Genomic DNA, 24,673 nt, shown 5'->3' with positions numbered 1-24,673 from the left:
CCACCTGACCCCCCTAAGGGACAAGGGCAGGGGTGAACATAGTTTTAAATTCTTGGGGGTACTATGACAAAAAAAAAAAAAAAAAAAAAAAAAATATATATATATATATATATATATATATATATATATATATATATATATATATATATATATATATATAATGTATACACACAATTGCTTCTTTGTGTGCTTTGGAGTTTCTGTGTAAAAGCTAAAGCGATAAAAGCTGGGTAGCTCTTGCAAAATAAAGCTGTATTTCCTCCTTCAGCCCACTGGCTGCAATGTTGACACCTTGAGATGCCATGAGACCTAAATTCTAAACATCATGCCATGGAGGGCATCCCAGTTTTCCATGTCTGGCATATAACCATTCATTTTAGCTTTTAAACTGGTCCTATTGATCCTGTGTCCAGACAGAGGGATAATCAGTAGCCCAGCATCATGACCTGTTTGTTCTGAAGATGCAGCTTCCACTTCTCTTCCTAACATGGCGCCTCCTCACCCTGACTCTCACACTGACAGGAGGAACCACAGAGCTCTGTTAGGTTAAAGTTCATCTTCTGAAGTTGGGATATTTTTCCTCCAACAGGTTCCAGAGGAATCACCTCAAGCCAGATGTTGGACTGGATTTTATTTCAATGTCATTTGTGAATGTTAGAGCCTCATTTTCAACAGTGGAGCTATAAAGGTTGAAAAAGGTTATCATTTTGGAGAAAGTCTCATCAACATCAATATTTCTACTAAATAAGGCAAAAAAATGTTTGATAGAGGAAAAGCCTCTCAGACTCTGAACCCGACAGCACCAAACTATTTTTGTTATATTAGACAGTTAATTTAATTTCACATAATTATCGTGGTAGAAGCCATTTGTTTGTTAAATACTTAATGAAACATATTTACCATGTTTGGTTTTTTTGTGAATGACGTGGTATACTCGCAGACGAACGAGATAATTAGTCCAAGTTTGTCATTTCAGGAACTACAGTGGCTGTGATGCGCCAAGGCAAAGGTAAACAAAGGTAAAACAACCCGACAGGTGATCAACTGTAAACCACTCGCACCTTTTTAATCTCCGTCTCACTTTGTCATTTAAGCACACCCATTGCCATGGCAACCGCCTGCGCTCCACAAGCCGACCAGAGATTACATTAAAATGATAACATTCAGTCCTCAGGTTTTCAGGCTCTATATTTATTTTGCGATCATTAATAAGCCTCCCTGAACACAGCGGTGGTTGATTAGTTCATTTTAAACTCCTGCTCTGCTAGTTATTTTGGTAATGGAACCAAAACGCACAGAATTGCGCAACACCTTGTTGAAACAATAATCTCTTATTATTTTTTGTTGTGTCATTAATTTGAACATGTTTTGTTGATTTTTGTTGTTATTGTTCTTTAATAAAGTTATGAACGTTTTAAGCCAGTCAGAGGAGGACGTGCTGGTCTCAGCGTCCTTGCGGCGTTCAGTTTGTCACCTAATGCCGAGATCGGCTCAAAACCTTCCACGACCGACGTATTGCACCCCTGCTCTAGTAAAGCACGAACAGTTTAGAAACAATATGAATGGGAAAAAAGTTATTTATTAACTGATTAAGTTGTGTTTTAGATTGTTCTTGAAAAACTAATCAGTTACGGCTGATTAAAAAATTGTACCCCCCTACTTTCACTCCCTACTTTCACCCCTGCCACAAGGGTGTATAGAAAATGAATGAATGGATAGAGCTTCATGGCAGCGTAACCCACTGCAGGTTACGCTGCCATGCAGCCAACTTCAAATCTGAGACTTAATCTGAAGCCCAGCTTTCTGCAAAGCTTGAAATGGAATCAAACTGATTTCCTAACGATGGTTAATGACTGATTTCCTCTCTTCCTTTCTCTTTCTTTTAAATACCCTCCCATTCAACAGGAAACAGCTGTGCGTGTGAACACAGAGCAGAGAACATGGGGGAGGGAGGGACAGCACAAATCTGTTCAGCAATTTCAGTGCAGGAACACACTGTACATGTTGATCTAACTTGCTCTTCTGTGCTTTTGTGTTGCAAAATTGTACCGTCAAAGTCCAACATTGAAACTATATTTTAACCCAGTTTTAATATGAGTGATGATTAACTTTCCGCTGGAACCATCCTGGAACATTAGAGTTATAGGAACCCCACTGCTGCTGATAGAGGCCCGCTGACACACAACTCGTCTCTGCAGCGTTTGTATCCTGGGCAAATGGAAACCTCATTTATTTATGAATCTGTGCTGTAGCATAACCATGCATGCTACAGCACAACCTACAGCATGCTGCAGCCTTGTCTTGGTTGAGTGCAGAAGGTTTATGTGTTTATGTCCTATATCTAACAGTGTTATCTGGGTGTGGTGGGAACAGAAAAACCAACAAGTAAACAAAATCCTTGCCTGCGCTCACTTGTTTTTCCTCCCTCGGTCTCCACTTCTCTGCCCCTTCCTTTCTTTCTCTCCTTGGACTTTCCTCAATTCCTTCCTCTCTTTCTTTTTCTCTCTCTCTTTCCCTCCCTCCCTTGCCCCGCCTGCTGGAAACACAGCTTCAGATGTGCCTGGGAAAAACTGACTTTGGTGTCCCCGGAAAACCTCTCTGAGCAAAGAAAAGGAGAGGTGGAGAGAATCTATGTCAGCACATTTACTTCACAGCAGACATTTAGTTGGTTTTTATTAAACTAAAGGGCTAAAAAAAACTCATTTTACTTATTGCGCAGGGGAGTGCAGGGACCTTTGGAGGGGCTGGGGCTCAAAGTTAAAAAAGGGGCACATTGAACAAGATTTTAAAACACCTTACAACACATGTGTCAAACTCAAGGCCCGCGGGCCACATGTGGCCCGCCATGTCATTTTATGTGGCCCCTGCAGCATTTTATAGGCCGACATTGACTTACAATAGGTTTTGAGCACAAATTGGCTACAAACTACATCTCCCACAATGCATTCCGATTGTTACCAGCTAACATTACGGCTTCTCGCCACTAGAGAGCAGCAGAGTCGCCTCAAGCTGCTTATTGATTTTCAGAGCGAATAAAACTGAGACATCGACAAGCTAACATCAAAACGTCCAAGAAAAGAAAAATCGATTTACAAGTAAGACTGTGAATAAAAATGTGTGTGAGTTGGTGTCAGGGCGGCAGGTCGCGCTAGACGTTATCTTGATCGACAACATAAAAAAAATCGGTCATTTTATCCGTGAAATTACAATCATATTAACCCCTAGAACCCGACGGACCCACCAGTGGGTCCAGCTGCCGGGACCTCGGCTCGCTCTGTAAACAAAGGCTCCACGTGCCTTTAAATTTTTTTTATTTTTTATTATCCGCTAAAAGAGGCTTTGATCTTTCAAAAACTATTCCGCAGAAAGGTTTTGCCCAAAATGTTAAGTTTAAATTTATTTATACCCACTGAGGGTGTAAGAGGTTTTAACATCGACTGTTTAGTTGCATTTTATGCGGTTTAGTTAATATTCACCGTGAATCCAGATCCCATCACAAATTAAGCAGATAAATGCATCTACATTTTTCTCGTAGTGACAAAAACTGAGGCCCCAATAACTTTTAATAAATTAAATTATGCGACTTCACTTAAATTAGCATCACTTCACCCGCTGGGGTCTGAATGTACTTCCTCCTGGTTCCCATCTGCAGAAAAATCAGCGCTAATTCATCAGTCAGTTGGATCTGTCTGATCCAAAAATCAACTGAACTCTGTGAGTGTTTTACCCTGTGCGGTCCGGTGTGAGCTTTTACCAGGATTTTTTTTTTTTTTGCGTGGTTTCGCTTCTCCGAAACGGACAGATGTTACGTCTGCAGCTCCTCCAGACCGCCGCTCTCCTGGGTAACGTGCACCAAGAAGGCTCCATTTGTTAAATCCGCTGAATGAGTTTCTCCCAGCGGTTTATTTTTTAGCCAAGCGTCTGTCTCTGCTAATGACATCTTCAATACATTTTTTGATCCCAGGCTTAGTTTATGGACTGAACAGACAGAAACAGTTACCATTATACATTTTGAACTGTTGATTTTATTTTTGAGCCATTTTTTTTTATTGTAAAATGTTGATTTTATTTTTGAACCATTTTTTATTTTCAAGTGTTGATTTTATTTTTGAACCATTTTTTTATTGTAGTGTTGATTTTATTTTTGAACCTTTTTTAATTGTAAAGTGTTGATTTTATTTTTGAACCCTTATTTATTTTGAAGTGTTGATTGTCTGAAGGACCTTACACAAGAATTGCCCCATCTGGGGTTTGAACCAATGACCTCAGCATTACCAGCACGGTGCTCTAACCTGCTGAGCTAACTCACCTACCTTACAAACTGTTGAGTTTCCATGGATTTAAGAAGAACTTACATGATCTTACCACAATGGAGATTTGATAAAAGTGCTTATATTCCAATGTTTTTCAAAACAACATACATAATATTTTATTTTCCAGAGATTTTTTATTTTGAAGTGTTGATATTATTTTTGAACCATTTTTAATTTTCAAGTGATTGTATTTCAGAGATATATTTTTTTATTTAATGTCTTAATTTTATTTTTGAACCATCTTTTATTTGTAATTATTGATTTTATTTTTTAGCCATTTAACCAAGTCTCTGTAGAACCATTTGTCTCTGCTAATGACATCTTTAATACATTTTTTTGATCCCAGGCTTAGTTTATGGACTGTAATGTGAAATTGGGCACAAGTATAAGTCTGACAGTTTGTTCACCAAGTTACTGTGCTCTCTGAGAGGATCTGTAAGTATTTAACATTGTTCCATGCCCATTGTTGACATTAGTCTCTAACAAAATGTGGATCATCTACCAGGAACACTCCAAAGAGCATGAGTTTCTGTAGTGTAGTGGTTATCACGTTGGCTTTACGTGCAAAAGGTTTCTGGTTCGAAACCAGACAGAAACAGATTTTGCATGTTCTATTCATCACAGGTGTTTACTAAAGGCCAACAAGGGTTCTGTGGTGTCATGGTCTGTACTCAGAATCCAGGCATATGAGTGCAAACCTCAGTTGAAATTTTCATGCGTTGCATCTCACATCATCAACTTTGGAACCTCAAACTGAAACAAAGCAGAGAAGTTCAGTTCCTGTAGTGTAGTGGTTATCATGTTTGCTTTACACGCAAAAGGTCTCTGGTTCAAAACCAGACAAAAATGGTTTTTGTAGGTTATGCATCTCTTTGGGGTGCAGTGAGACAACAAGAGCCTTTCTCTTTTGTGATGGTTCTTTTGCCAATCGACTTCAATGTCGGCTTCTTTGAAATCGAAGCTACTTTACTTCAATTACCAATTGGCAGTTCTATGGCGTAATGCACACGTGTCAAACTCAAGGCCCGCCGGCCACATGTGGCCCCCCAGCATTTTATAGGCCAATGATTGACTTAAAATAGGTTTTGAGCACGAATTGACTACAAACTACCTTTCAACCAAAGGTTTGTAATGCGCTTCCTAACCAGACGCTCCAAAGCGTCCGGTCCATAACTCTTCAACACGCCGTCAGCTCCCGGTCAGAAAGACACATTTAGTTCAGAGACCATGAGATGATATTCAGAAAGGATTTTTTAAATTCATTGATTTCAGTTGCCTCTGAGACTAAATATTTGCGTAAAGTCTATAATGTCTGCCCATGTGACTTGTTTTTATTATTTGTTTGCTTATCTTTAAACACTGATTTAAATATTGTAATTTTTAAACTGAGCAGTAATTTTACATCCATGGAAACTCAAATGTAATATTTAAAACTTCAATGCATAAAATCAGTTATTTAACAATATGAGGCGGTGTTTAATTTATTTTTAACATTGTATTTTATACATTTATGCTAGAGGTGCCCAAGTCTAGTTTTCCAGAGCTTTAGATGGATTCCTTCTCTAACACACCTGGACCATTGACTCATTATAAGCCTCTACAGAACTGAATGAGGGAAGTCAACCTTTTGTCTGGGGTGTTTTAGCAGGGATGCTCTCCTGATCTGTACCGTCAATGTGGCCCATTGAGGGGGGTCAATATGCTGAAGTGGCCCTCTGTGAAATTGAGTTTGACACCCCTGCCTTACAACAACATATCAACAACCCATATTAATCAAGAATGTAATTGGATGCTACTATATCATTGCCATCATGTAGGGACAATGCACAGAAATGTAGTATATGTTCCCCAACAGGTATAATGGCACTGTTTCTTCTGCTAACAGTCCTGGAATTGATCTGAGACTGTAGCTGTTAAACAGACCATCGGAGAGAAGGTCGCTGGTTATGAAGTTATGTAATAAACAAATTTGCTGCCATTTTACTAATTAAGGCCTAATAATATCTATTTAACCTCTTGAACAACTTGGCTGCAGACTGCCTTATAGATCAAAAAAGCTCAAAGGGGTTAACTAGGTCATTTTTGATGTTGGCACCTCTGAGATCTAGAATTGTAAGACTGAGATATCAAGGCAAAGAAAACTCAGTAGCTGCTGATAAGGGCCATTCAGGGGCCCCTAGAAATGGTTGAATTGTAAACAGAGACCATAGATCTAAAGCTGTAGCATCCATTTATAGAGAATGAAAATATTAAATTTTATTTAATGCATTCAGCTGAGAAAAAAAATGGTACATTTTAGGGCTGAAACGATTCCTCGAATGATTCGAGTACCTCGATTACTAAAATTCCTCGAGGAAAATTTGCCTGCATCGAAGCTTCGTTAATTTATATTTTATTAGTTAGCGCACCGTGTTCCGGCCAGGACTTCATTTGCGTTGCGCGGAGCTCTCACTTCCGCCTCTGAGTTGTTGACAAAAGCTCTCAGCGGCATAAAGTCCAATCTTCAAGATTGGCCCGTGGGGATTTTATTGATTGATGATAATGCCCGACTTTTTATCGTTTTTTGGGGAACCAATAAGCATCCTTGAATGCCTGGAGTACGGCAGCATTTCTCCTCCGGGGCTGCTGGTTGAAAGCGAACGGCGGGAAGAGCGCTGAGGTGAGCGGATAGACTGAACAGGGCGGGCGGCTGAGTAGCTGATGCTTACCGTGTAAATGTAGCTTTACCGACGAACCGCACAATAGATTTCATATCCCGGTCTGAAGAAACGGGTGGCGGAGCGCATCGTACATGGCTGGTAGATGAGTTTCTGAGTGTGACCAGTGAAGGTGTCGTAAATATCCCGTATTGCTTCCCCCCGTGTTCGTCCCCCGGTCTAACGGTTCCTCAGTCCGCTGGTCTATTTCCTCCCCTCCACCCCATCTTACGTTCGTTCATTCGCCCTCTCCTCCCAGTCCAGGCGGCATTTCCCGTATTTTCAAACCCAAAGCGTGACAGGTTAGGTGGCAAGGTGAGTTTAATTAATCTATTAAACTCACTGAAGATGAATACATAAACTAAAAGCTGGATTGTAGACATTTTTTATAAGCATATTTGTGAGCCTGCCTCTTTGTTATTAAATTCAATATAATTTCAGATTTTTCTATAACTTTTCTTCTGGTTAACTTAGAAAGTGGGCTATTATTGTTACAGGTTAGTTTTCTAAACTACAAAAAAGCAACTGTTAGGGAAGCTCAAATATGAAAAATTGGACTGATATTGATATCTGATAGTAACACCGGTATTATGCCAGATTTACCAATATTTCATTTTATAATTTTTTTTATCCGATTACTCGATTAATCGTAAGAATAATTGATAGATTACTCGATTACTAAAATATTCGTTTACAACAGCCCTAGTACATCTAGGATTTAATTGGGAAGTTTACTTTGTAAAAGTTCATTTTGATAGTATGATTGTTGTGTTACCATGGCTGCAATATGGTGTAATCTTTGTGCTTGAATTCACAAATACATAACAGCAAATAACCAATAATCAGTGATTGATTTTAATCTCGGCCAATAAACCTGGTCTCCCTTTCACAGACTTCACCTTATCTATATTTAAACACTGTTAGTGATGCTGAGGTTCTTAGTAAGACGGGTTTTGGGGGTGGGAGGGTTCTGCCTAATGCCCCATATTACCGTGGGTTAGCCCTGCATGAACAGCCTGCGATGCGCATCTCTGGAATCTACCTAGAATCCCCCGGTGGCCCAGATGCCAGTCCTCTGATGCTTTGGGGACATTTTGATTCATTTAATTGTGGCATGTTTGGCTTTATGCTGCGGTTCTAATTATTGCTACAGTATTTTCTCTGATGTTTATTTTGTGAATTCCAATTGCTATGGGCCGAATCTTCGTTTAACACTTGAGGTTCTGCAATAACTTCTATTTACAGCCGCTCACCTCCAGCCCAGATCCCGTCAGCAGCGGCTTTAACCCGCCTGGTAGAAACGTTAAGGAGAAGCAGAGCAAACAGTCAGCAGATGGTACCAGGTGGTACCGGGGCTTTGAGATGCGTCGTGACTTGCTGTGACAGTTGCAGTATCGTGTCTTGTATCTATCAGGATATCTGATATAAAGACAGACATTCTTTATATCTGTCGGTGGGACCGACTCAGACCGCCTGTAGCGAACCGGGGATTTAAAAGCCTGATTAAGTTAAAGTCAGAAGTTTTCTCTGCAGCCGAAGCATTTCTGTGTTTAGGAGCACGGCGGGTCTTTTTTACCGCTATTACGAGGACAATTACGAAAATATAAACAGAAACTTTTTTCTAACGTCAACATCAGACCTACGTTTTTATTCACAAACCAGCGTATTTAGTTTGTGAATGAAAATATTCTTGCCCATAATTTGATAGAGGCCACAGACTTGCCCCTCCTCCTCACCATGGACCCAGTGTCTGAACAACATGGAGGCAGAGAAACTGAGAGTCATTATTAGACTGAGGGCAGCCAGACTAGTTCATTTTGCTAAATTATTATATTTAGCTAAATATTATTGCTGAGGGGCACAAGCAGGCCTTCTGACATACAGATTAAAAAATAAAATAAAAAACTGAAAAGAAAATGTTTTTGGAAAAAAAAAACAAAAAAAAAACCTCACTGGGGCATCAAGGATAAAAGGGGCTCAAGCCCACTTCCCCCCGCCTACACGTACCTTTTTAAAGCACTATCTTAATGCTTTTACACAGATTGGTTGTTTTTTCAACCTTTCCTGTCCAGTTCATGACAGCTGTCATTGGCATTAGATGTGAATGTCCAGGAAATACTTTTTAAAATTATTGAAAAGCTAATAAAATTCAGCAATTCAATTCAAATGGTGAATCACAGAGATGTGTAGCCACAGATTTATTTCAGGCATTGTGATTATTTTCATGATTATGACAAATCTAGCCTAATAAAAACACTGTGTGTTTCATACAGAAGGTCTGGGCTCTTTGCTCTTGAGAAATGATTGCTTCCTAGAGGCGTTTTAAATTTTAGCCAATCGCTAACATTTGATGGTGACAAATGCGTTACGTGTTAAAAGTTTATTGGAAATTACCTGTGCTCTAAACCAGTGGTCCCCAACCCCCGGTCCGTGGAACGGTACTGGTCCGTGGACCAATTGGTCCCGGGCCGCGCAAGAAATAATTAAATATTTCCGTTTTATGTATTATTTGAGTCTGGAGGATCTTTTATTTTTGAAAATCCTTTAACCAGATTCTAAAGGTTACTTGCGCGCCAACACTGAGCCCACAAGCAGCAAAATGAGTAAGAAACGGATCAGATGTCTTTGGAAAGTTTCTTTGCAAAGGGGAAAAGGCCCAGAGAAGAAGACAGGAGGATGGATTTATCCCGGACCTGTAGGTGAGTCAAACATTACAAGCCGCTCTGCGTAACATGCGGCGACCGGCTGCTAATGAGGCAATGAAGCTTCAAACTGCTTCACCACGTAGAGACCAAGCAGGCTGTGGATATAAGCAACACTTCGGGTGTTATTGTCTCCCATCACTCCCAGATGGGACCGTCTCGTTACAGAGAAACAAGCTCGGGGCTCCCGTTAGTCATTATCGTGAGTTAAATTTTTCATGAAAGTAACATGTTCGTTTTTGTGGCCCATCTGTATCTTATTTTGAAGGGATATGTAAATGTTACCATAGCGACCAGAGTCAGAGTGTGTTTGGGCAGTGGTCGAGAGGAGATGAGTAGAGCTTGTGAGTCTTAAATCTGATTTAGACGGCAACATTTAAGAATTGTCGGCCGATTCTCCAAACCTCTGTGACCACAGAGCTGATAAAAGTACAACAGGTTCAATCGGTTCGTGTCTCCAGCCACAAGGCGGAAGCAGCACACCACACGAACCGATTCCAGTCACAAACAAAGCGATTCTAGAAGAAAATCCACAAAACACCCAACATAGCAGGAATTTAGAATAACCAAACACGGATGACGATGTAGAAGCAATATCAGGATGCGGAGTCATTTTAAGAGATAAAAGACGTAACAAAAAGAAAAGGCGGTGGATAAAAGACAGCGGGAGCAGCCGCTCTATTTGCTGCACTATGATTTGGAGGTGACTGTGTTTTTTCATAGTTAACATTTATAACTGAATAAACTAATAATGACCTTTACATATAATAATAAACATTTCCACATATCTCCGGTGGACACCGGACTCTCAGGTTGCGTTCACACTGCAGCCTGAAGTAACTCAATTCCGATTTTTTTGACGTAATGCGACCTGTATCCAATCTTTTCATGGCAGTGTGAACAGCACAGGTCGGATTCTTTTTCGAATGTGACCCAAATCCGATACGTATCCGATTCAAATGTGACCTAACGTCCAGGTCGCATTCATCCGAACTGAACGTCACTGTTTCTCAACAAATCTCACTATTCTGGATCCTGATATGCGCAAGTGGGAAGAAAAACAACAACCATGACGGACAATATGAGGATTAAGTTGTTAATATGTTGCTCTGGCCGGATAACAACTTCAAATATGTAAGCTAAGCTCTACCGTTAGCCTCCATGTTTACTTCCGCAAACACTGAGCACTTCTTTTTTTTATGGCGGTTGGCAGAACACTTAGTTGCTGACGCTATTGCGCCCTCTACTGCGCATGCAGGACACTTTCAGGTCGTTTGCCCATTTACACTGCAGAACGCATACAGGTCGCATTTACTGGCAGTGTGAACGGCCCAGGCAAAAAAACGGAATTGCCAAAAAATCGGAATTGAGTCACTTCAGGCTGCAGTGTGAACGCACCCTCAGTCATAAGTCAGTGCCTCACCAGCAATGAACCTCACCGAAATGTTGCCATGGCAACAGGTCTGTGCGTCATCACAGCGTTTGTTTGAATATATAACAGTCATCAAATAGGATGACATATTGTATGACTCATACAGTACATGATTCATGGTTTGTTACATTTTGATAAACTAATTTTAACAGAGGCTGTTATATAATATTTAATTACTGACCAATGTAAAAGAGAAATTTGTTTAGTCCTCTATTGCATGATGACAGAAACCCAACTGTGCATTGATTTATATTAAAAGAATGCATATTTTACATATCAAAACATCATCGATTTCCTTAGTTTTAATTTCAGCCATATCTATAGAAATCAGGTAAAAAGTAATGGTACTACGATCATTTCTGTGACAAATCCCTGCTCATCCCGCATTGAAACAGTCTGGTTGTGAACATGACTCACTGGGTAGTAATGGTGCCTGCAGGAGCATTCCTAGCAAACCAGTAATGTATATCAATGGAGAAATCCTACAACCAGTGCAGTGTGAATGCGAATCATAGTAGCTGAAAATATAAGAAATATTGCAATTTTGGTCCCCAACTGGACCGAGTCTACTGAAATATCAGGTGTGAAAACACCCTAAAAGTTTCACAATTAGTATTTGCTGTGTTTTCTTAGAGGCTGACCGTGCCTCATCTGCCCCATAACTCACCAGTTCTCCTCAGCATAAATTCTTCCTGCTTTCCTCAGTCTCACACAGATTGAGATCCTCTCTCAGTCACACCAGCCTAGTTTGTTAATTTCTAGATTTCAGTTACTGTTCAAACCAGTTCCCAAACTTCTCACCATGCACTTCCCATTCTCATTCAAAAGTTTGTCTTGAAAGCAAAGAAATGTTAATCGAACTACAGAATTAAGCTGTTGTTGGTGTTGTACTCACAAAACAGACAGGAGTCCTTCTTCAGTTTCGGCAACTTTATTTGCCCCACGCTGTATGTATTTTCATTTTTTGATTTGTTCTTCTCAGAAGCAGCCAGGCACAGACACACAGAAAACCGTTTCTTCTTCCTCGCACTACATTATAACTGGTCAACTGACCACTTCCGTTACCTAACCAATCAGTGACGTAGTACACAGCTCAGAATCTATGCTTCTGCGGCTGAACAAAACCAACTGGGCAAATAAAATATATCAAATAAATGAATATAGTGTTTTATCCATAAATTTAGAAAAAAAATTGTAATAATTTAAATAAAATACTTCTAGGATGCAACAGTGGCCTTCTGACTGGGCCAGCTGTTGCAGCAGCAGCAGAGGCTGTGGCTGTGAAAAATAGCTACTGGAAGCAATTGCTCTTTGAAACCAGATGTGCCCGACCGCAGCAATTTCTGTCAAAACTCAAACTGGAGGTCAGAAGTCAATCATACACTGTAAGTAAATACCTACAAAATCCACTATGAACCCACACAGACATAATTAGGTATGATACAAATTCACTAATAAAGTATTAAGGAATTTATTATTGGTGTAGTTGAGTAATCAAAAAGCCAAATTTAGTAAACCAAATACATTTCTTTCACTTAAAAAACTCAATCTTTTTGTTTCTGACTTGTTACAACCACACGGCTGTGTCCATTTATACTGAATGAATGGCCATAGCCATTATTCAGATAGATTGACAGAACTAAATCATATGTTCTATCAATTTTCTATCAAAGTTCTTTCTTTAAACAGTAAGTGTATATTGGAACCCAAATTTATAATTAATTATTTGGAAAAGTTGTGATTAGTTTGGTAAGTCTTAGATCCACCCATTAATTAAGAAGTTAAAAGCAACTACCTGTGGCCACCTAGTACTTTTGTTTTTGGACCTTAAAAGGCTGAGACAGACACACAGCTATGTTCTACAACATAAACATGGCTCTTACACAAATTCCAAATTTCTTAGTCAGTATGATGTACATGCAGGGGTGAAAGTAGTTTTAAATTCTTGGTGGTACTATGACAAAAAGTGTCATAGTACCAACATGCGCTCAGTGGGTAAGTCACCAGTCTTCCACCCGGGAGACCCGGGTTCGAATCCAGGCTGGGGCAAACATTAACAACAGGGAAATTGAGCTATGCAGTGTGGGTCCTTAGGCAAGACCCTTGGAGCTATATACCCTACCTCATACCATGAGAGACATTGATAAGCACGACATGCCGGCTCAGACGTCGCCCGGCCAAACAAGGTCTTTGTCAGGTGCTGGGGAACCAGAGCACCTTGATGAAAAATGGGCTACTGGAACAAGACGGAAATGGGCGAGAGATGGATCTGTTGGAATGCTACTACTGAAGTAACCCTAGCCAGAGGGGCTAAATGCAAAGACTGTGGAAGGGATGGTTACTTCGACACCCCCAGTCGACACTAACTGCCAAACAACTAGTAGCTCAGTGTTCCAACATCCGCAAACGGCAACTGCTATCACAACTTGAGATTGACGAGGTACAACTCAAAGGGGAGGAGCCAGGACCAGTGAAGTACCATCAGAAAGTCTCATTGAAGATGTGAATGCAGCATTGAGAACGATCCCTACCAACACCATAACTGAAACCAATGAACTGATATACAACTCAGCATCAGTGATCCTTGAGATGCTTGGCTATAAGAGCAACCATGAGTCCCAATATCCACCATGGAAAAGACGATTAGAGGCTAAGATCAAGATAACAAGGAGGGAAGTGAGCCAACTGTCAGAGCTCCTAAGGGGTGCAATGAAAAGATCAGTACCCAAGAAGTACAGCCAGATGCCCATACCTGAAGCACTCGAAACTGCCAAACAAAGGCTCCAAGCCTTGGCCAGCCGCCTAAAGAGATTGTTGTTGCACAACACCTCCCCCCCCTCCTTCTCTCTCTCTACTTCCTCTTCTGAGAGGAGGGAAATGTTGCTCCCAGCTCTCCGTCTAACGGGTGAATTGAGTTTCCTAAATCTGCCGAGATTTACCCTACCCAGAACTGAAGTAAACTCTGTTTAAGCTGGGTGCGAGAAAGACTAGCCTGGTTTCTAACGACCTCCATCCAGATGTCCCACCCTTTTTCACTCTGTGAATTAGCCAGATAGAGCAGCCCAGAATCAGCTAGTTTCACAGAGCACACCTGTTAACGGTCGCTCTTTCTCTTATTACAACTTGCACTTATTGAACCAGGTTGGTTTTAGTGACTCGGGCGAGTCCCAAGGGTGTTGTTTTAGTTTTGGCTAAAAGCAACCTATAAAACATTTTCCACTTTCTCCTCCCAGAATCAAACTTCATAGCTATTTTACAACCATCAAAGAACTTTAAGGTGACTCATTAACTGAATGTCCACAACATCTTTTAGATTTTGTTAATGCTAAGTATTTTATTAGTAAGGCAGTTTTGCAAGGGTCAGTACAGCTTAAATCAGTAGCCGAAATAATCAAATAAGTAAAATCAATAATCTAGCCTATCTTTCCCTAATGCTGACACTGTGAACTAAAAAAGGAAACTTTGGGAGAGACGGACGGAGTTTGGCATTTTGAACCCCAGAACTGGCCTGATGATGAAAAAGGTGTTGCAGCAGCAGGAGGCTCCCAGTACAGGAAGAGTACTGAGTCAGAGCGGCAGATCTCGGGCCTCAGGGCGACTTCCTCTTGTCCGTAGCGGCCCTCTCCTTCTTGTCTTGCAGCTCTGTAGCTCCTTTCTCTTCGTCTCACGATCTTTCTGGTCCTTCGAGATGTAGATGAGCTGGTCTCATGGAAGGAACAAACCAGTTCTTCCTCTTTGCCTTTGTTCTTTGCCTTTGTCTTTATCTTCATCTTTACCTTGGTCTTTGTCTTTGGGGTCTCGAACCCAGCTGGTGAGAGAAGTGCAATTTGAAGCCACATGTTGCGGGGCTAACGGGTTGGTCCCCATGTGCAGAACAGTCTTCGGCTCTGTGGCTCCGGCTCTTCTTCAGCTGCAGAGTTCTTTGTCCATCTCGATCTTGGCTCGAAGCTGCCTGAAGGATCCAACCAAAGACTCCTCTTTTGCACTCACCTTATAAAGGTTTTATCCACCCTTTTGGTGCATTTGCATTGGCTAGCTTTGTTGCTGTGTCTGTTTTATTGGCTGACTGCTTGGACCTATAATCTCATATCCATCACCATCTTTGGACATGACCTGATGTCTGTTCTAATGTCCCCGAGTTGCTCAACAGTCCTCTTGTGTCTAACCTTCTCTTAGGAAAGTTGAAGTTTAGCAATAAGGCGTTGGACACCTCCGCTCTCCCATCAGTTCCTCTTTCTCCTGACCTTTCACCTACCATCTACCTCCAACACAACAGTGACCTTTAGTTACAGTTTACACCATTTCAACTTCAATGTCAAAATCACATTTATAACCTTTTAGTTTCTCTGATTTAGCATTCACTTATATTATAATAACCATTACTTATTAGTTACTCTTATAATCATGTGTTATTACAGACATTTCTGAAAAGAAACCAATAATAATTCATTTTTCTAATCATTTGACACCATGTTACAGTTACTTCTTTCACCTTTCAGTATAAGAGTAAGTGTAAATATTCTTATAATCAAACCAACATCAACCACTGGTTAAACCAATATTGATTATTAACTTAACTATAAGTTATCATTATTAATTCAAGGATTTTACTCTGGGTTTTATCCAATTACTCAAAACGTCTAGATTTTATTCCTTTAACCTTTAGTGCTCAAAATGAGCAGTCTGAACTATTTTTAATCACTGCAGGCTGGAAACTTCCTCTTTTTCCAGGAAACCTGCTTTTCCTGTTTCATAACTCTCTTTCTGCCTGACTATGATTTTTTATGATTAAATAGAAAAAAGTACAATTAAAGCAGGACACAATAACAACACACACAACCAGATTAATTTTATTACCGTCTGACTCTACTGTTGGGTCTTGATGTCACCTGTGTAATCAGTTTTAAAGATAACTTTATTTATTATTATTATTAAACTAAAATCTCCAGCATGGGGAAGTGGTATGAGCTCGACTTTTCTCGACAAGATACACAAGAGAGAATGAAGCCAGGAGGATTAACCGGCTTTTCTCCACCCAACCAGTTAAAGTGTACTCTCTGAACAATACTGGAAAGGCATATGGGAAAGGGAGGCGTCCCACAACAGCAATGCACAGTACCATACCTGAGAGAGGGATGAAAAACTGGACAGCACCAGGGCCTGACATGCCTACTGGCTAAAGAAACTCACTGCCCTCCATGAGAGACTGGCAGTTCAACTGAACCAGCTGCTACAAAATGGGACTCACCCTGAATGGTTAACTGAAAGGCGCACAATCCTGATCCAGAAGGATCCCTCAAAGGGTTCAGTCCCAGCCAACTATCGGCCAATAACTGTCTCTCTACAACATGGAAGCTCATGTCAGGCATCACAGCGGCTAAGATAAGCGGGCACATGGATAAATACATGAGCACGGCACAGAAGGGCATCGGCATAAATAGCAGAGGAGCCAAACACCAACTCCTTGTAGACCACACAGTCGCCCGAGACTGCAAAACCCGACATACCAACCTGTGCACTGCCTGGATTGATTACAAGAAAGGCTCTAAGTACGGGTTACAGCATGATATTAAATATAATGCAAAAAAGAGCAACATCATGATTGTCAAGAGCAAAGAAGACACTAAATTATTTTTTCCTGACTTCACCCTGTCTAGCAGCATCCTCCAGGTCACTGATGAGGTCAAATATTTGGGACATTACATCACCGCTGACCTGTCTGATGATGGAGACATTTACAGGCAGAGTTGTACTCAATATGTACAAGCTAATATTCTCCTTCGGAAGTTTTCGATGTGCTCAGCATCTGTCAAAATTGCAGTTTTTAAAGCATCTGTACTCCAATGTATACAGCCCACCTGTGGTGGCGTTACAGGAAAAGTAGTATGAATAAACTTCAGGTCGCTTATAATGATGGCACGAGGATGCTGCTTAGGGTGCCCCAATGGAGTAGTGCCAGTCAGATGTTTGTGAATGGCAATGTACCAACCTGCTTCGAAACATTATGCACAGATGTATGTGTAGATTAACGGACTCTGCAAACAACATCATTCAGACTCTGACCAAACCTGTTCAAAGCTCAGTGAGGTTCTTCTCCAGTTTGTGGAAACACTGGCAGATTAGTTTATATGTCAGTGATTGATTATTTCATTACGTATTTTTTTATTTTTCTTATTTTTATTGTTCTTGTTTTGTCTGTTTATGGACCATAATTGTGTCTAAATAAAGAGGACTGATTGATTGATTGATTGATTGATTGATTGATTGATTGATTGATTGATTGATTGATTAAAAAGAGTGAGGAAGTTCATACATGAGTTCACCTTTCTATAAAACTTTCCGAATGACTAAGCTTTCTTTATGAAGCCGTTGAAAGACAGATCAGCTTCACAGCAAGTTCAGATAAGAGAATGTAGTCTGACCTTAATTTCTGCATCTCCTCTACTACACCCACGCACAGCACGTTAAGTGAGAGGACGTGACATCTGCCTGACTCCACATTGCTCTATCACTGATAAATGCAAAACAAGGTAAAAGGTCAAATTTACAGCCCCGAGGAAAGTGCGATGCCACGGTGTCACTTTCAATATAGTACAAATAAAATCCGGCTGCAGGTGAATCATTCAGAACGTGCCAACAGCAGGAACAACTGGTGGGGGTGGGGGAGCATTTTCCACATTCACAATATCATTAGAGGTCATTCATTAGTCTGTTGAGCCATTAAGAGCTTGACTGGCCCCCTCACAGCAGATTTGTTGGTGCTTGTTGAGTTATTGATTTCTCTGGTGGTTTTGTTTGTCAGTAAACTGAAGTATGTGTACTTTAAATGACTCTCAGTTTGTTTGGGTCCCAGAAGGCCGGAGGGAGGCTGCTTAAAAGCAACAATGTGTTAAGGAGACGGCACAGGTTCCCCAAAATATTACCCAAAACTGTTTAATATTCAAAATACTTCATGGAGGGGGTTTAGAAAATACTTTATGGTGCTTTCAGCAAAAATGACAAATAAAAATCCACTTATTTTCATGATCTTCTTCTGTGGCCAGCTGTAGAATTAAAAAAAAAAAAACTTCTGTGCTGTGTGCAATACACTGTTTATCAGTGTTTATTAAATACATCAGGAAAATGGATTGCACTGCCATCAAGAAACATTTCAGATTGGATCTGCTGCATGGGACATGTGAGATGGGAGCTCCGTGGAGCTCCACTTCACCAGTTTCATTTCCACTCAAAAGAACAATAATTACATCTTTAGAAAGTCTGCAAATAAAAAAAGAAGTTATGCTGAAAATGAATAAATGCTTGTAATGGCTTCCCTCTGCAATTCTGAGCAGATCACCGTGACTTCTACTTTCTAGTTGTCAGCTCTAAGAATTTCTTATGACCCTGTTGCTTTCAGTGGAGGACTGATATTGTCCTGGGTCATTATTATAAAAGGTTGAATGGTATGTCAGACATCATGCAGATCCAGGGCTGTGAAAAAAAAAATTCAGATCACTAAACTCTCTGAGATTAAAAACAGATCTAGTCACATTTTTACTTTAGTTGAAGACATTAATTACTGCTTCTGTTAACCTTTTCCCCTATTTGTTGTCAAAGCTGCACCTGTTGCTCTCTATTCTCATTTGGTTCCATGATCTATTTTTATATTTCTTATCCTTCTCAGCTGCATTTCCCTTCATAGTAGCAACTTTGTTTAAATTAATTCTTCAACGGGTAAGACTAGTGCTTGACAACCATGTCTAAAATCCACTGAACTTCTGAGTGTGTGTCCAATTACTGAGCTTGTAATAGGGGTGGTTTGGCAAGCCAACTGGCAATAAATTTGCATTTACCCATGACAGTCAAGAAAAAGCTAGCTAAACTAGTAGAGGTATTTAAGCATTAAGCTGCTGGCAGCCTCATTGTCTCAAGCCATAGAATGCAATGAATATATCTGTGCACTACTCGAACTTTTGGCTGTCAGAAAAGCCCAGTAAAATGAAAAAAAAAAAAAAAAAACTATATTGAATACGCAAAATTAAGTAAATAGACCTGTCATTAACGTATTTAAGATTTACCTTTTCTATTAATAATTTAAAACATTTAAGGCCTTAATTTTAGATATATGAATTTAACACTTTTTAAGGAAACACACACTGATGTATGGAGAGAGTGGCATTCTATCAATCAGGAAGTCCCTTCAGCTTTGGTAAGCACCATTGGAGATATGAGTTGTAAGAATTTGTGTACAAGTCGGAATAAATACATGGGACATGATTTGCGAATACCACACCTTAGTTCAAATCTAGGGGTGGAGCCATTTCTCATTTTCATACAACTATTTCCAGTTTTGACATCATAAATTATCCAAAGAAATAGAATGGAAAGTATGTTGATGTTCGATTGTGTCAAATTCCTTATAGAAATCCAGGAACAGAATACAACTATCATCTGGTACCAAGTAGGAGTAATCAAGTAGATCTAAAAGTAGACTGATGTTTTTATAAAGTCTGACTGTGTCTCTCCAGTAACTGTGTCCAGAAACTCTTTCATTCCATGAGAAAGTATTAAAGCCATAATCTTATAATTATTGTTGAGTAGACATATACGTCTCAAATAATCAATAAAAGTAGATCATTGGTTGGTTTCAGAATGAGTGCTATGAGACCTTGAGAAAAGGTAGGAGGGAAAGTGTTATTCTCTGTACATTCTAGGAATGTAAAGAAAAGGAGCTAAATAATAAAAGAATTATGAAAAATATTCTTCAGAGCGGGCTAGTGGAAAAGCACCTCATGAAGCCTAAACATTACTCAACTGACCTTAACTTGGTCATTCCACATATTGTTTCACAACAGACTAAGATTTTTCCTTAGACGTTATGATCGATTTCAGCCGGAAAACAGTTTAAAATGCCTTGTCTTAACTATTTTGAGTAGCTAAGAAAACATGAAGTATGAAAAATACAAGTATGAATAAAACATGCTTCAAATATATTTATATTATTGAAATTCACAGCGGAGCCAAAAAAGAGTGCAGATCTGCTGCTGAAGTCAAAGGTTAATTTATTGAGTTTTTTTTTTTTTGCTCATCACTATGTGTGTATCTCGCTGCTCATGCTGGGAAACTTGGAGTCTTGCATGATAAAACTGACATCCGCTTTTCTGTAATGAATAGTTTTACACAAACTACCGATTAATATCTCATTGCAAAGGAACACTTGAAGGAGTTGTACTAAGAGGCTGCATGAACACAACGAACCTGGAAAGCTGTCTTTAATCTACTCACCAGCTGGAACTCAGAGCGGCGTGTGTATGCCTCCTGTATGCCGGCATCCATCCAGAGCGCGCTCAGTGCCATCACGTAGAGCTGGAACTCACTGGGCTCCAACCTTGTGGTACCCACACGCCCCTCCCATGACATCACCAGCATTCCCTGCTTCTCATTCTCACAGCTCTGCCAGGTAATGCCCAGTTTGTCTCGGGCATCCACCAGCACTCGCATACCCTACAATGAAACATTACCAAAAGTCAGAATGGCAAAGAATCAGCTGCTTTTCTCACAGCCACCATTACTGTATAAATATGAGGTCAGACATTACAAAATGTCAGGTGCACTCAAATGTTCATCTGCATTGAATTATTTAACATCACAGTTTTACAATTGTTATTTTTTTAAATCACACATCAAATTAAGGTTAGATTGTACGGAGCCCTCCAGGGGACATGGGGAATTTTTTTCTTTTGCGTTCCCTCGCAAAACTTTTGCATCCCCTCACAATAATCTACTGATTAGTTTATGAGGCATAATTGAATACTGTAAGCCTTACGGTGGCCGCCGTGCTTTCTGCTTTAATATAAAGTTATGTAAAGTTTTTCCATGAATGTTAATATCTCGTTGTGAAATATCTGACGTTTTATATAAGAAATCTATCTTTATACCACAAACCTATGATGTAAACAGAAACTTTCCGTAAGTAAGAAATAAATAAAAATACATCCAAACTATTTGGACTATTTCTGAGTTATTATCACGGGGTAATAAGTCATCTGATTGTATCTATGTTGTGTTCGTCTGAATGGTTTAAAGCAGGGCTGCTTTCAGTGCCGTTTCATCTTAGCCTTAACAAACTTAAACATGCAGTAAATAAATCGATTTTCAATCAGTTTTTTGCACCAAAGAGTTAATAATAATAAACACCTTTTATTATTACAAAACACGGCAAACTAATGGTGGTAGAGGGCCGCACTGGGTTAACTCGGGGAATCTCATCTGTCCGTGCATCAATCAACTCCAAACCACTTATTTGTTCTGTCACAATTATCGATTTATTCCATTTTGATTATCATGCTCCAAACTTTGCGAGGATTTTTCTTCAACCACCAGGGGGCTCTTTAGCAGGAAGAGAATCATTGAAAGTCAAAATTGGAAATAAAAGAAGAAAGTGCCCATTAAAACGGAATTAGGTTTTAATAGGGAATTGATATTTGAGAATGTTGTTGAAATAGCATTCAGGGGAAAAAGAAGATTTTTCTTTTTTTAAAATAATACTGGGATCATTATGAGAATTTGAGGTATAGATATTATGACCCAATAGATGGCAGTAGTGTAACAATAATGGATGCAGCTGCTGTTGAAATCTAAAGAAGAAGCAGAGGAGGAAGAAGAAGAAGAAGAAAGCGCCCATATTCATTTAGCACATGCTAGTAGCAGACACGAAGGATCAGCACTTTTACTGTTACAGTTACCCAGGGGTGAAAGTAGTTTTAAATGCTTCTTTGTGTGCTTTGGAGTTTCTGTGCGTCGCTCCTTCACCCTGACGTTCCTTGAGAGACAGCAGGCCCAAACCATGTCAGATGGGACCTCTTCTGCGACAGCTGATAATAGCTACCACTAGGTACCCACCACTACAACTGACACTAGGTGGCCATGGTATGTCAGTGCTGACAAGCTCCTGTCAGTTCCGGATTATAATTATTTTCATACAATGACCTTAATATAATGCTATTGATTATTAAACCGGGTAAGTTCACTAATATTGACTTATTAGTTAATATTAGTGACAGTGGCAACATGAGATATTGACAATTCCAGAGTGACATTATGTTCAGCATGGTTCCATGACAGTTCACAGGATGTCATAAGTTATAGTGGCTGCCTGGTCTATTATCTAATAGACCAGGCAGCCACTATAATATGATAACATGTTTATTTTTTTATTTTTTTTTTCAAAAAACATGTTATAATTTTCCAAAAACGCTTGTTAACCAGTTTTAAAGAGTTATTACTTGTTATTATTTAATCAATTTAATCTGCTATTTTTCATTATTTGTCAAGTTCATTACAGATTTGTGTGGCATACATGAAGGTTGCTTCTCTGTGTTTGTTTCTGGTTCTGTTCATTGTCTTCAAAGTTTTCTTATTCAAAGATGAGAAAATGACTAAAATCTGAGCTACAAAATGCATTTCAACAGCATTTTCAAGGCAGCAGGAGGACTTTCACTTTCAAGTTAAACCACCTTCAAATTTTTTACACTAATATTGAATATTGATAAGTCAAAACACAAAGTATTTACACCTCAAAAACTTTGACAATGTGTGAATCTTAACCAGCATTAAGAACAAGATTGTTACATATTTTTGGAAATAAAAATTACTTTGGGTTATACTTAAGATGCAAATGCTTTTTTCAAAGAAAATTGTGCTGCTTACATATTTTATTTGGCAGATATGTTTCAACATTTTTTCAAGTTTATGTCACAAAGTATATGCATGGTAATTGATTTGTCAATATTTATTAGCCATTGTATGTAAATACTTAACAGCAATAACATATGATTTAAGTTTTCAATAGCCAAGAACTAAAACATTTGTGTATTATGAAATCCCTCTCTGAAATCATTTGAAGTCTACTGTAAAATTCATGTTTAGTCAACATGTGAATTTACTACATCAGGATCAAATAACTTATTATTCATCCATGAGAAATTATAATCATTACGCTTAAAAAATATTTTTCAAACTGTTAATTTGTATTACATATATACGTTTTACACAACTACTACGTTTTTCCATCTTGGCCAAAGCCCTATCTGGCAACCCAACGGGGTTCAACAGGTTCCACTGTAATAGTGACACGTAGTGGTAGATTCAATTACTTTGGCCATCTTCCTTCAATTAAATTAAGTCAAAAATATTCAATACAATTACCATTGAAATAAAAATTTATAAACAGGCAATATAAGTAACACGTTTTCCAAAAACTGTCGTTGCCATCCCCCAAAACATCGGCACCAGTTGTGACAGCTCTGAAACATCCTGGACACCTAATGCCAGCTCTAGTGGAAGCCAGACTCAGCTGTTACAAAGGTGCCGAAACCAATGGCATCCCTGATACCTGCTGTGTATTTGATTAATTCAAAGATGGAAGGAGTCGTCTGGATTATTCAGATTAACTTTAGTGAATAAATAGGATGAACGAATCATACATAATGATATACAAAAAAGTGTAGGAATTCAGCTAACATAAGTCTTTCTGCGAAAAGAAACTCTTGTTAAATTCTTCCTTCTTCGTCTGTCTTCAAGTTCTTCTTCGACTAGTAATAAAGCATCATGGGATATGCAGTCCATTTTCCGAAGCCAGTGGCAACACTTACGGCTAGCCTCGAAAACAGTGGCACTAATGGCAGGTGTCAGCAGAAGTGCCAGTACAAGGTGCCGAGGTCAGCCGAAGTCAGTGACAACACTGACCGCTAGCCCCGAAAACAGTGGCACTAATGGCAGGTGTCAGCAGAAGTGCCAGTATAAGGTGCCGAGGTCAGCCGAAGTCAGTGACAACACTGGCAGCTAGTCCCGAAAACAGTGGCACTTGTGGCGTGTAATGACACCAGCCACCGGAAGTGCCATTAGTAGGTGCGGTGTCACGATTTGCGGTCGGCCCTGCTGCGTTCCTTCCCTCGGGGGACGAGGGGGGGGCATTTATGTTTTCGCATCCCCCTGAATAATGTGCAGTTGCACCACTGTCAGTAGGCCTAGTAGTAGTAGGCCTGTTTGTTCTGAAGATCCTGGATCCACTTCTCTTCCTAACATGGCGCCTCCTCACCCTGACTCTCGCACTGATAGGAGGAACCACAGAGCTCTGTTAGGTTAAAAGCACATCTTCTGAAGTTGGGATATTTTTCCTCCAACAGGTTCCAGAGGAATCACCTCAAACCAGATGTTGGACTGGATTTTATTTCATTGTCATTTGTGAATGTTAGAGCCTTATTTTCAACAGCAAAGCTATGCAGGTTGAAAAATGTTGTCATTTTGGAGAAAGTCTCATTAACATCAATGTTTCCACTAAATAAGAGGGAAAAAAAGACTAGTTTGATAGAGGAAAAGCCTCTCAGACTCTGAACCCGATAGTACCAAACTATTTTTGTTATATTAGATAATTCATTTAATTTCACATAATGGACCTTACCAAGCCCCGCCCAGAAACGCCCCTCGACAGTCCTACGTGGCTGCATGGCTCACAAACAAAGCCTCGCGGAGCTTAGTTTCTATGTGTAA

The 24,673-nt window shown here is 39.7% G+C and overlaps 1 protein-coding gene across 1 annotated transcript in view; it reads right to left on the bottom strand.

Annotated features, from left to right (window-relative positions):
- gna12a (guanine nucleotide binding protein (G protein) alpha 12a) overlaps positions 1-24,673 on the bottom strand; it is a 106,449-nt gene that overhangs the window by 38,510 nt on the left and 43,266 nt on the right. Inside the window, exon 2 of the mRNA XM_088006518.1 lies at positions 20,408-20,626. Coding sequence (XP_087862644.1) covers positions 20,408-20,626 — 219 coding nt within the window. The remainder of the gene's footprint in view (positions 1-20,407; positions 20,627-24,673) is intronic.

The sequence above is a fragment of the Poecilia mexicana genome, unplaced genomic scaffold (genome assembly GCF_051168715.1).
Source record: "Poecilia mexicana isolate PSO_F unplaced genomic scaffold, ASM5116871v1 scaffold_1, whole genome shotgun sequence".
NCBI classification, from domain to species: Eukaryota; Metazoa; Chordata; class Actinopteri; order Cyprinodontiformes; family Poeciliidae; genus Poecilia; species Poecilia mexicana.
The sequence above is the reverse complement of the archived record's forward strand: the minus strand, read 5'-3'. Positions and strand labels throughout refer to the sequence as shown.